This window comes from Erinaceus europaeus, chromosome 9 (assembly GCF_950295315.1).
Source record: "Erinaceus europaeus chromosome 9, mEriEur2.1, whole genome shotgun sequence".
Taxonomy (NCBI): domain Eukaryota; kingdom Metazoa; phylum Chordata; class Mammalia; order Eulipotyphla; family Erinaceidae; genus Erinaceus; species Erinaceus europaeus.
Genome location: NC_080170.1, coordinates 66044829 through 66058933, shown reverse-complemented (window position 1 = coordinate 66058933; position 14105 = coordinate 66044829). Strand labels below are relative to the sequence as shown.

The window sequence follows — 14105 nt, the reverse complement described above, 5'->3', positions numbered from 1 at the left end:
ATCAGTGAAGGCCACCCATTGTTCAAAGGACCCTGCCTGGGGATAAGCCTTATCAGGACCTTTGAACAGACTTTGTGGTGTGCTGTCTACCGGATGGGTGGTCATAGCCGATGGCAGGAGGATGTGGCGACCCAGCCTGGTTGAATTCTATTGGTTGTGTGATCTTACTATATTTGAAACTAGCCCGCGCTTTGCTTTGAATGGATCATGCTTTTGCTAAGTTTGAAATGATTGGATCTTGTGTTTGCTATAGCCTGTTATTGGATGTAGGTTGATAAGGTAATGTGCTCCCCCTCCCTGAGTGTAGTCTGAATTCCTATAAATTGTATGGTTTGAGCCCTGTTCGGGGTCGAGCTTGGTAGACTTACACCAGTCACCATCTCGGCCCGGATTGCAATTCGTCAATAAACATCTTTGCTTCCTTACAGTGGATGGTGGTTTGATTTATGCTCGCTAACAGAGGGCAGACAGAATAGAATCTATGAGGCTGAAAACAGAATTAGCAAGATTGAGGATGAATTAGAGACAACTAAAAAAGAAGTAAGAGATCTCAAAAAGAGATTAAGAGATGCTGAAAACAACAACAGAGTCCTATGGGATGACTTCAGAAGAAACAATATACGCATTATTGGCTTACCAGAGGAAGAAAGAGAAGGGGAGGAAGGAAGCATTCTCCAGACCATAATAGCTGAAAATTTCTCTAGTCTAGACAACACCAAAGACATAAAGTTTCAAGAAGCCCAGAGGGTCCCAAACAGAATTAACCCAGACCTAAAGACACCAAGACATGTCATACTTAGATTGGAAAGGAATAAGGATAAAGAAAGGATCCTCAAGGCTGCAAGAGAAAAACAAAGAGTCACCTACAAAGGAAAACTCATAAGATTAGCAGCAGACTTCTCCATACAAACACTACAGGCCAGAAGAGAATGGCAAGATATCTATCGAGTGCTCAATGAGAAAGGCTTTCAGCCAAGAATACTATATCCTGCTAGATTGTCATTCAGACTAGATGGAAGCATCAAAACCTTCTCAGACAAGCAACAGTTGAAGGAAGCAACCATCACCAAGCCTGCCCTGAAAGAAGTTCTGAAAGGTCTCCTATAAACAACCAGACCACCACAAATAGAACATATATCAAAACACTCTAAAACTTTACAAGAATAGCGTTAAAATATCTTCGATCTTTGATATCAATAAATGTCAGTGGCCTGAATTCATCTATTAAAAGACACAGAGTAGGAAGATGGATCAGAAAACACAACCCAACAATATGTTGTCTACAGGAAACTCACCTAACTCAACAAGACAAACACAGACTTAAAGTGAAAGGATAGAAAACTATCATTCAAGCCAATGGCCCACAAAAAAGGGCAGGAACAGCTATTCTCATATCTGACATGATAGACTTTAAAATAGATAAGATTAAAAAAGATAGGAATGGACACTACTTAATACTCAGAGGATCAGTCAATCAAGAGGACTTAACAATTATTAATATCTATGCACCCAATGAGAAGCCATCTAAATACATCAAACTTCTACTGAAAGAGCTACAGCAATATATTAACAGTAACACAATCATAGTAGGGGACTTCAACACCCCACTCTCTCAACTTGACAGATCATCCAGGAAGAAAATCAGTAAAGACATAAGGGAGCTAAATGAAGAGATAGATAAACTAGAACTATTGGACATTTTCAGAGTCATTCATCCCAAGAAACTAGAATACACATTTTACTCAAAACCACATGGATCATTCTCAAGGATAGACCATATGTTAGGCCACAAAGACAGCATCAGCCAATTCAAGAGCACTGAAATCATCCCAAGCATCTTCTCAGACCACAGTGGAATTAAACTAACACTTAACAATCAACAAAAGATTAGTAACAGTGCCAAAATGTGGAAGCTCAACAGTACACTTCTTAACAACTTCTGGGTCAAAGAGGAAATCAAGGAAGAAATCAAAATGTTTCGAGAGTTCAATGAAAATGAAGACACAAGCTATCAAAATATTTGGGACACAGCTAAAGCAGTCCTAAGAGGGAAGTTCATAGCTATACAAGCACACATTAGGAAACAAGAAAAGGCACAAATAAACAGCCTGATTGCACATCTTAAAGACCTAGAAGAAGAACAACAAAGGAACCCTAAAGCAACCAGAAGGACAGAAATTACTAAAGATAGGGCAGAAATAAATAACATTGAGAATAGGAAAACCATACAAAAGATCAATGAAAGTAAATGTTGGTTCTTCGAAAGAGTAAACAAAATCGACAAACCTTTAGCCAGACTCACAAAACAAAAAAGGGAGAAGACCCAAATAAATCGGATAGTAAATGAAAGAGGAGATATCACAACAGACACTGCAGAAATTCAACATATCATGCGAGGCTTCTATGAACAACTATATGCCACCAAGCTAGAGAACCTGGAAGAAATGAATGATTTCCTAGATACCTACCAACTTCCAAAACTAAGTAAAGAGGAAGTGGATAACATGAACAGGCCCATCACAGCTAATGAAATTGAAACAGTTATCAAAAATCTGCCCAAAAATAAAAGTCCTGGACCGGATGGTTTTACAAATGAATTCTACAAAACTTTCAAAGAAGAACTAATACCTCTACTTTTAAAAGTCTTCCAGAAGATTGAAGACACTGGAATACTCCCTTCCAGCTTCTATGAAGCCAACATCACCCTGATACCAAAAGCAGACAGGGACACAACCAAAAAAGAAAACTACAGACAAATATCTCTGATGAACATAGATGCGAAAATATTGAACAAAATTCTAGCCAACCGGATACAGCAGTATATCAAAAAGATTGTTCATCATGACCAAGTGGGTTTTATCCCAGGCATGCAAGGTTGGTTTAATATACGTAAATCAATCAATGTGATCCACGACATCAACAAAAGCAAGACCAAAAACCACATGGTCATATCAATAGATGCAGAGAAAGCCTTTGACAAAATACAACATCCCTTTATGATCAAAACACTACAAAAAATAGGAATAGATGGAAAATTCCTGAAGATAGTGGAGTCTATATATAGCAAACCTACAGCCAACATCATACTCAATGGTGAAAAACTGGAAGCATTTCCCCTCAGATCAGGTACTAGACAGGGCTGCCCACTATCACCATTACTATTCAACATAGTGTTGGAAGTTCTTGCCATAGCAATCAGGCAGGAGCAAGGAATTAAAGGAATACAGATTGGAAGAGAAGAAGTCAAACTCTCCTTATTTGCAGATGACATGATAGTATACATGGAAAAACCTAAGGAATCTAGCAAGAAGCTTTTGGAAATCATCAGGCAATACAGTAATGTGTCAGGCTATAAAATTAACATTCAAAAGTCAGTGGCATTCCTCTATGCAAACACTAAGTTAGAAGAAATTGAAATCCAGAAATCAGTTCCTTTTTCTATAGCAACAAAAACAATAAAATATCTAGGAGTAAACCTAACCAAAGAAGTGAAAGACTTGTATACTGAAAATTATGAGTCACTACTCAAAGAAATTGAAAAAGACACAAAGAAGTGGAAAGATATTCCATGTTCATGGGTTGGAAGAATTAACATCATCAAAATGAATATATTACCCAGAGCCATCTACAAATTTAATGCTATCCCCATCAAGATCCCAAGCACATTTTTTAGGAGAATAGAAAAAATGCTACAAATGTTTATCTGGAACCAGAAAAGACCTAGAATTGCCAAAACAATCTTGAGAAAAAAGAACAGAACCGGGGGCATCACACTGCCAGATCTCAAACTGTATTATAGGGCCATTGTCATCAAAACTGCTTGGTACTGGAACATGAACAGACACACTGACCAGTGGAATAGAATTGAGAGCCCAGAAATGAGGCCCCACACGTATGGACATCTAATCTTTGACAAAGGGGCTCAGACTATTACATGGGGAAAGCAGAGTCTCTTCAACAAATGGTGTTGGAAACAATGGGTTGAAACATGCAGAAGAATGAAACTGAATCACTGTATTTCACCAAATACAAAAGTAAATTCCAAGTGGATCAAGGACTTGGATGTTAGACCAGAAACTATCAGATACTTAGAGGAAAATATTGGCAGAACTTTTTTCCGCATAAATTTTAAAGACATTTTCAATGAAACGAATCCAATTACAAGGAAGACTAAGGCAAGTATAAACCTATGGGACTACATCAAATTAAAAAGCTTCTTCACAGCAAAAGAAACCACTACCCAAATCAAGAGACCCCTCACACAATGGGAGAAGATCTTTACATGCCATACATCAGATAAGAGTTTAATAACCAACATATATAAAGAGCTTGCCAGACTCAACAACAAGACAACAAATAACCCCATCCAAAAATGGGGGGAGGACTTGGACAGAATATTCACCACAGAAGAGATCCAAAAGGCCGAGAAACACATGAAAAAATGCTCCAAGTCTCTGATTGTCAGAGAAATGCAAATCAAGACAACAATGAGATATCACTTCACTCCTGTGAGAATGTCATACATCAGAAAAGGTAACAGCAGCAAATGCTGGAGAGGGTGTGGGGTCAAAGGAACCCTCCTGCACTGCTGGTGGCAATGTCAATTGGTCCAACCTCTGTGGAGAACAGTCTGGAGAACTCTCAGAAGGCTAGAAATGGACCTACCCTATGACCTTGCAATTCCCCTCCTGGGGATATATCCTAAGGAACCCAACACATCCATCCAAAAAGATCTGTGTACACATATGTTCTTGGCAGCACAATTTGTAATAGCCAAAACCTGGAAGCAACCCAGGTGTCCAACAACAGATGAGTGGCTGAGCAAGTTGTGGTATATATACACAATGGAATACTACTCAGCTGTAAAAAACGGTGACTTCACCGTTTTCAGCCGATCTTGGATGGACCTTGAGAAAATCATGTTGAGTGAAATAAGTCAGAAACAGAAGGATGAATACGGGATGATCTCACTCTCAGGCCGAAGTTGAAAAACAAGATTAGAAAAGAAAACAGAAGTCGAACCTGAAATGGAATTGGAGTATTACACCAAAGTAAAAGACTCTGGGGTGGGTGGGTGGGTGGGTGGGGAGAATACAGGTCCATGAAAAATGATGAATGAAATAGTGGGGGTTATATTGTTAAATGGGAATCTGGGGAATGTTATGCAGGTACAAACTATTGTATTTAATGTTGAATGTAAAGCATTAATTTGCCAATAAAGAAATAAATTATTAAAAAAAAAAAGAATACAGAAACTTCCAATGGAGGGGATTGTATATGGAATTCTGTTGGTGGGAATTGTACAGAATTGTATCCCTGTTATCTTATAATCTTGTTAATCATTATTAAATCACTAATAAGAAGAAAAGAAAACAGCACCAAAAAGAAAAAGAAAAAAAACGGGGAGTCGGGTGGTAGCGCATCGGGTTAAACACACATGGCGCAAAGCGCAAGGACCAGCGTAAGGATCCCAATTCTAGGCCCCAGCTCCCCACCTGCAGGGGAGTGCTTCACAGGTGGTGAAGCAGTTCTGCAGGTGTCTATCTTTCTCTCCCCCTCTCTGTCTTCCCCTCCTCTCTCAATTTCTTTCTATCCTATCCAGCAATGACAACATCAATAACAACAATAATAACTACAATAAAACAAGGGTGACAAAAGGGAATAAATAAATAAATAAATGTTTAAAAAAAATTTTAAAGAAAAAAATCACTAGTTTACTTTTGCCAAAATGATGCAAAGAAATACACTGCTGCAAGTTGGTGTAATTTATTATGATATTCTTCTAGTTAGTATCATTTTTTAAAGGTTTTATTTATTCATGAGAAATGATAGAAGAGAGAGAAAGAGGAAACCAGACATCACCCTGGTACATGTGCTTCGGGGAATTGAACTCTAGACTTTATATTTGAGAGTCCAAAGCCTTATCCACTGCACCACCTCCTGAGCCACTCTTTTTTTTTTTTTTTTCCTTTTATCTCCGAGGATCTAAGTGAGGAAAGAGTCCGGGTCTCCAGCTGTGTTCTCAACGGTAGAATAGGAGCACAGCTGCCTGAGTTATTTTCCGGCTGTTGCTGGATCCTTTATGAGTCCCGTATCCACTCCAATCCCAGGAAGAGAAGTCCCCACACTGCTTGGGACTGGCCTCTGGGAAGTAGCCTCCTCCACCGATGCAGTGCTGGGAATGGGGGGGTGGGAGGGAAAGAGAGAGACACAGGAAGGATCAGCTGCCCACACAGTAAGAGCCTCAAGGTCAAAATCCCTCATCCTGGCTCCTCCTCCTCCTCCTCATGGGCCTCCCATCTTTCCTCTCCGACATTGACCTCTAGGGTCCCCTTTGTCCTCACTGTGTTGCTTCCTCCACCTCCCTCCCAGCCCTCCCCAACTCTCTTCCTCAGCCATCCCCTCAATGCTGCCCTTCAGGGCTCAGTCCTCACCCCCTCTCTACCAAGGCTCCTCTCCTCCAGGACTTGAGCTCCTGTCCCCTGTCCCTGTCACCAGTGACTCCTGTATATCTGAGACCCTAGTTCTGCATCCTGCCTGAGACCCACCTGCTCCTGCCTCCTGAGTGCCTCAACCTGGACTCGCCCAGCTTTCTAGACCCCAGGCCCACCCCAGGACCTATAGAGGAACTGTCTCTCCTACTGAACCTGTGCCTTCTCCTGTCTTGTCACCTGCTTTAACTCACAGCACCCAATCAAATAAAACAAAAATGACTTTAGAGTTTTATCCCAGCCATCCCCTACATATCTGGTGTCAGGAATAGCTGATTCATCCTCTAAGTGTCCCTGACCCACCTGTTCCTTCAGCTTTGTCCAGCTTTGTCTGGTCAGAGCCTCAGTGCTTCATCTTTGCACCTGCTTCAGGTTTGCTAACCCCTATTCCTTGTCCAAAGTCCATGTCCCCCCACTCCTGTCAGTATCATCTTAGCATAATTAAGCTCAAGCTAATTATTCAGTACTTGTTTAAAAAAATTTTAGAATTTATTTATTTATTCATGAGAAAGATAGGCAGAGAGAGAAAGAATTAGACATCATTCTGGTACATGTGCTGCCAGGGACTGAAGTCAGGACCTCATGGTTGAGAATACAGTGCTTTATTCACAGAGCCACCTCCCAGACCACCTTGTTTAAAATTTTCTAATGAGTGATACTGGGAGGTAGTGCAGTGGATAAAGTATTGGATTATCAAACATAAGGTCCCGAGTTTGATCCCTTACAGCACATGTACCAAATTGACACCTGCTTCATGTTTATGTGTAAGTCTACACACACACACACACACACACACACACACTGTTTGTCTCACGTGCTCTGTGTTGCAGCCAGTGACTCTCATCCCAGGACACAGGGCGTTGGCTGCTCTCTCATTATTAAACACCCGGAACTGGACAAATCCAGCCACAAACTCCCCTGGAAAAAAGAAGAGAGAAGAGTCAGGTGTCAGAGGAGGAGCTGGAGACTGCATCCCTGGGACCTGCAGGGGTTCCCTGCCCAGCTGCACCCCAATACTACAGCAGTTGCAGAACAGGTCAGCCTGGGCCTGGCCTTGGCCTTGGTTGTGAATGACCCTCTCTCCATCTGGCAGAGGATAAGCCTGGGCTCACAGAGCACCTGGTGCACAAGGCCCCAGGAGGAGCCAGACTCCCAGTAAGATCCGCAGGAATCCTGCAAAGGTCCAGCAGGGGGACCCATGGTCAGAGGTGACATCTCTGATTATCTGACATCTCATCCGCCTGTGATAAGTAAAGATTTTATTTTATTTTTTAAAAAGATTTTGTTTCTTGTAGTCTGGGAGGTGGTGTAGCGGATAAAAGCACTAGACTCAAACATGAAGTCCCGAGTTCAATCCCCGGTAGCACATGTAATGTCTCCATCTTTCTCTTTCTTGCCTCCTATCTTTCTCATTGCTAAGTAAATAAAATCTTAGACTTTAGAGAGGGAGAAAGAATCAAACATCACTCTAGTACATGTGCCACCTCCCAGACCACATAAAGATTTTATACCATGAGAGGTCAGTGCAATTGCCATGTTCGACCAGATGAGGGGGCTAAAGGGCTGCTCCTCTACTACTGTATATGAATTAATCCAGTGAGTACGTGAGTTTACACTTTGTGACACGGAGAAGATTAATAAAAGAAAGAAACGTATACACAGAGAGACAAAGTCACTGCTCAGCTCTGGCTTTCAGTGGTTCCTGGAACTTCAGAGCCTCAAGCATGAAATAATTTATCATCATCATAATGCTGTCTCTTCATGCTGAATATAATAATTCTGACATGGAGGGGTAGGTAACATAATGACCATACAAACAGACTCTCATACCTGAGGTTCCAAAGTCCCAGGTTCAGAACCCCACACCACCATAAGCCAGAGCTGAGTAGTACTCCAGGAGAAGAAAGAAAAAAATTCTAACATTTAGCTTGCTGATGCCGATTAAAAGACAGTAAAACATGTTAACTGCTTTGAAAAGATTCGTCACATTGAAGGTTTCCTAAATTCAGACAACCAGTAGTTGCCATGCCCAACCACTTTGACAATCATGCAGGGAAGGATTGATGACACTCACTGCGTCCATCTGGAGAGTAATAGGAGGCGGTGGTCTGTGCACTGCCATAGTCGTAGGTGACAGGAATAGCAGGGCCATTGTCACTCCAGCACTTGCCTAGTCCATACTTCACTGGGTATTTCTGCAGGACCCCAAACAGAGGCAGGGAGAGAACAATGCCTTGTTGAGTGGTGAGGGCTAACTCTTCAGAGGCACTATTCAGAAATCAGTCTTTGGGGACAGGCGGTGGTGCACCTGGTTAAGCGCACATGTTACAGTGCGCAAGGACCCAGGTTCGAGCCCCTGGTCTCCACCTGCAGAGGGAAAGTTTCACAAGTGGTGAAGCAGTGCTGCAGGTGTCTCTCTGTCTCTCTCCCTCCCTATCACCCCCTTCCCTCTCAATTTCTGACTGTCTCTATCCAACAGATAAAGATTTAAAAAAACAGAAATCAGTCTTTTAAAAAATTAATATAAATTTAATTTGATTTTTTAAATTAATTATCTTTATTTAGGGGGCAGGTAGTGGCACACCTGGTTAAGTTCACACATTAACAGTGCATAAGAACCCAGGTTCAAGTCCCTGGTCCCCACCTGCACGGGGAAAGCTTCACAAGTGGTGAAGCAGAGCTGCAGGTGTCTCTTTGTCTCTTTCCCTCTCTAGTTCCCCTCACCCTCTCAATTTCTCTTTGTCTCTATCTGGTAATTAATTAATTAATTAAAAAATAATTATCTTTATTTATTTATTGGATAGATACAACCATAAATTGATAAAGAAGGAGGTGATAGAGAGGGAGAGAGAGACAGAGAGATACCTACAACACTGCTTCACCACTTGTGAACCTTTCACCCTGCAGGTAGGGAGGGACCAGGGACTTGCACCCAGGTCCTTGCACATTATAACATGTGTACTCAACCAGGTGTGCCACCACCTGGCCTAATTTTGATTTTCTTTTTTTTTTCTTTTTTTTTTTTTAAGAGAGACAGAGAAAGCAGAAGGAGAGGGAGAGTGTGTCAGGGTGGTGGTGCACCTGGTTGAGTGCACATGTTACAATGTATAAGGACCCAGGTTCAAGTCCCAAGTCCCCACATGCAGGGAGGAAAGCTGTTGCAGGTGCCTCTTTATCTCTCTCCCTCTATATCTCCTCCATTCCTCTCAATTTCTGGCTGTCTCTATCCAATAAATAAATTAAAATAATACAAAAATACTTTTAAATGTATTAAAAAATAAAAAATAATTTTTAAATAGAAAATTAACATGATTACTTTAAGAGAGAGAGACCACAGCACAGAACTTCAATGCAGTGTCACCAGCCTTGAACCTAGGTTGTACATATGGCAAAACAATTCACTATCCAAGTGAGTTATTTCACCAGCCCAGAAATCCATCTTAATATAGTGATTCCTTCTCATAGCTGTGTGCCCAGTGCCTCAAATTCTTTCTCCTGCCTGGCTTATGGTGTTGTGGGGGATTGAACCTGGGACTTTGAAGCCTCAAGCATGAAAGTCTCTTTGCATAACCATTCTGCTATCTATCCCACCACCCCCCTTTCCCTCTCAACCCCCACTCTCTCCCTCAGCATCTTCCAGCCTGTCTCTGAGTTTCTGAGAGAGGAACACACACATACAGTCAAGTTACAACAGAGGACAAGAGCAGCCAGTGTAGAGGCCAGATCTCAGTCCTCACCCAGCACTTGACTCAGATGAAAAGCCTCCGAGCCAGCTGCCCACATCCTTACCCGGTAAAGGCCAAACAGATTGTTTCCCGAGGTCTGGAAAAATCCTGAGGTGGTGCGGTACCTCAGCAGGGCTTTGCTCCTCCAGCTCTCCACTGGGGTCTTGTTGGGGACCTGCCAGATGCCCAGGTTCTCAGCCTGGATGTCGAAGTAGCCAGGGTTCTAGAGGGACAGACAATGAGCCTGAAGCCAGGATTCCCCACCCCACCCCCAACCCCATCAAACATGCCTCACTGAGGCCCAGACCTCACCTCCTGGTAGGGGGGCAAAGAAACTAGTGCTCAGACACCCCACTTCCAATAAACAAGGACAGCCCCAGTTCCCTACACCTGTTTCGTGGCTCAGTGACCAAGACATGGTGGGATCTCTTCCTCTCCCCACCTGTTCTCCACCCCATCTCCATCCCACCACCCCTCACTCTGCCTGGGGTGCTCAGCCTCACCCTCCCTTCTCTCCTCAGGGGCTGGGGAGGGGCCCCCACCTTGTAATCATCACTGGTGGCCCCCTCTGCAGACCCAAACGTGTTGTAGTTGGCCCAGTTGCCATCCCCCTCGGGGTCGTCAGCCCGGTTGCCCTGCTGGCTGCTCCAGCGGTCGCCCACCGTGCACTTCCCAGCCATGTGATTCTCGTGCACACTGGCCACTAGTGTCCAGCCACCACCATCTGTGGTCATGTCACAGAAGGTCTGGTAGGTAGTCCCTTGCTTAGTGCGTAGGGTATACATGCCATCTATAGAGAGGAGAGTCCAGGATCCTCTGAGTACTACGGTCAACCATGCCCAGGACACCTCCTGTGTCCCCACACATGGCCTCCCTTTGTGGAAGAAGGTTCTCTGGGGTCAGCTGTGGGCAGAAGCAAGACAGCCTTTGATCAAGGAAACTCCCTAGAGGTTGTACAGCAGACATGATGGGAAGGCCCAGTGGTATCTCCTGCTTCCTATGTACTACCACCTCAGGTGTCACGTGGGACACAAAGTCCCCATGTGCAGAAACAGGTCAACTGTGACTGGGTGACCCACACCACCTCAAAGTCCCCTGGAGCCTTCCAGAAGTGCTGAGCTGGGCAGATAGTACTGGGCCTCCTCCTGTGTCCCTATAGGGCTGTGTGGTCAAGGACTCACTCCCTGCTCTAGAGCAGCGCTGTTTGATTTCCTTGCAGCTCCGATGGGGAGAAGTCAGTAGTGTGGGGCAGCTCTCATCCTCTGCAATCCAGTCACCCTCCAAGCCTGTAGCTAGAGGAATGAGCATACTTTTCAGGAGGGAGGAGCAGGAGCAGGGAGGGGACATATCCTTCCCTCACTCTGACTCTTCCAGATACACAAGAGCATACAGAGTGAGGTCCTGGAGCCCCCTGGCCACTTTACTGAGACCATGGTCACATCTGGGACACACAGCTCACAGTCCATCTTCTGAGCATCTAGGACTCCTCTCTTTCTCTCTTTCCCTCTCTCCCTCTGCCCCTCTCTCCCTCTCTTGCTCTCCCCCTCTTCTGCTCTCCTTCTCTCCCTCTCCCCCTAACCCTCTTTTCCTCCCTCTTTCTCCCTCTCTCATTCTCTCTCTCTCCCCCCCAGAGCATTGCACAGCTCTGGCTTCTGGTGGTGCAGAAGATTGATCCTGGGACTTCAGAGCCTCATATATGAAAATAGTTTTTTGCATAATCAGTAAGCTGTGTGACAGATATTTTTCTTGGACTTTTTAGAATATTTTTTGGATATATTAATCAGAGAAAGAAAGAACCAAAGCATCATATCAGGGATCAAATACATCACACCAGGGATAAAATAGCATTGTATGCGCTGCTTCCCCCAAGGACTCACCTGAGCTTTGCCCCCTGGTGGCCACAGAGAGGAACAGCAGGAAGCAGCATCTGGCCAACATCCTCTAAGGGAAGCAAAGGCACAGGGTCACTGGCTGACTTTCCTGTTCCCCCTCCACAGTCATCTCTGACCTTCTAGCCAGGAGTCCCCAGTGCTATGCGATGGGCCTGTGGGTCTTCTGGAATCTCCTGGGACAGCCCATCCTGAGGCAGCCTGCAAACCCTAGTGGATGCGCCCCCTTCCTACACCCACCCTCAGGCCAGCCCCCACCTGAGGCACCATCTCTGCTCCCCACACAGGTCTGGTCTGGGTCAGAATCACCCTCCTCCCAGCAGAGCCTCTCCCTCCTGGCTGTCCACCCACCCCCCAGAAGCCAGGCTCTGAGAGTCCCTGCCAGGTGCAGCCTCACTCAGAGGTGCTGCTATGGGGACTGTGCTGGGCCTTTTATGGGGACAGCCACACTTGCTCCCTGCCCCTCCCTGCCCTACCCTCTACCAAAAAAAAAAAAAAATGGCATGTGTCAGTTGGTGGAGGAACTGTGAGCGAGGTCACAGCTGTCACTACACCTGATGAAGGGACACCTGCTTTGTTAGACCAGGACATAGGGAACAGACCAGAAATATGGGAACTTCAGCTCTTTCCTGCATGCCCCCCCTCCCTCCATCATGGGTTCCAATGCCTCTACCAGAGGACTGTGCAGACCTCACCCCACTGTCTTTCTGACTCTCTGCTTGAGCCACCCTGGCCCCCAAACCTGACAGTTCTGCTTCCTCCTACAATGACTCCTGAGTTCTGTGCAAACTCAGTAGATGCAGCTCTGTGCCATTTTATCATTGTGTTCACTGTTATGTTACAGCTACTTTAAGATCAACTAAACAGGGGCCAGGTGGTGGCGCAACTGGTTAAGTGCACACATTGTAGTGCATAAGGTTGCAGGTTTAAGCCCCTGGTCCCCACCTGTAGGGGGAAAGCTTTATGATCCATGGAGCAGGGCTGTAGGTGTCTCTCTCCCACTCTGTCTCCCCCTTCCCTTTCTTTTTTTTTAATTTTTATTTATCTATTTTCCCTTTTGTTACCCTTGTTTTTTTTATTATTGTAGTTATTATTGTTGTTGATGATGTCGTCATTGTTAGATAGGACAGAGAGAAATGGAGAGAGGAGGTGAAGACAGAGAGGGGGAGAGAAAGATAGACACATGGGGGGTTGTATTGTTAAATGGGAAACTGGGGAATGTTATGCATGTACAAACTATTGTATTTACTGTTGAATATAAAACATTAATTCCCCAATAAAGAAATAAATTTTTAAAAAAAGATAGATAGACACATGCAGACCTACTTCACCGCTTGTGAAGCGACTCCTCTTCAGGTGGGGAGACGGGGGCTTGAACCGAGATCCTTATGCTTTGTACCACCTGCGCTTAACCCGCTGAGCTACCGCCCGACTCCCTCCTCCTTCCGTTTCAATTCTTCTCTATCTCTATACAATAATAAAGCAAACAAACAAAAAAAATAAATAAACATGACCCAGGAGTTGACACAGTGGCTAGAGTACTGGACTTTCAGACATGAGGTCCTCAGTTCGCTCCCTGGCATCACAGACATTCTCATTTCTAATCACATTCTCATTTCTAATCTACTCCCTATCCTTAATTTCCTGAATGTAGCTAGTTCTATACTGGGAATACCAGTCAAGAAGACATGCTACACTGTTATCAGAGCACTAAAATGTATCTCATTTTCTCTCTTCTGATTTATTTTTTTAAATATTTATTTATTCCCTTTTGTTGCCCTTGTTTTTTATTATTGTAGTCATTGTTGCATAGGACAGAGAGAAATGGAGGAGAGGAAGACAGAGAGAGGGAGAGAAAGATAGACATCTGAAGACCTGCTTTACCACCTGTGAAGCGACCCCTTGCAGGTGGGGAGCCCCAGCAGAACCGGGATCCTTAAGCTGGTCTTTGCGCTTTGTGCCACCTGCAGTTAACCCACTGCGCTAACGCCCGACTCCCT

At 44.3% G+C, this 14105-nt stretch overlaps 1 protein-coding gene across 1 annotated transcript; it reads right to left on the bottom strand.

Moving 5' to 3' along the window:
* Nucleotides 1-5862: 5862 nt before the first annotated feature.
* LOC103118437 (intelectin-2-like) lies at nucleotides 5863-12154 on the bottom strand. The gene is made up of 7 exons (XM_007528655.2): nucleotides 12094-12154; nucleotides 11398-11508; nucleotides 10759-11006; nucleotides 10281-10439; nucleotides 8566-8686; nucleotides 7306-7409; nucleotides 5863-6175 (listed from the first exon to the last, which is right to left on the bottom strand). Exons 1-7 carry the CDS (start codon nucleotides 12152-12154, stop codon nucleotides 6023-6025), a joined length of 957 nt encoding a protein of 318 aa, XP_007528717.1. The 3' UTR covers nucleotides 5863-6022.
* Between the last annotated feature and the right edge of the window lie 1951 nt (nucleotides 12155-14105).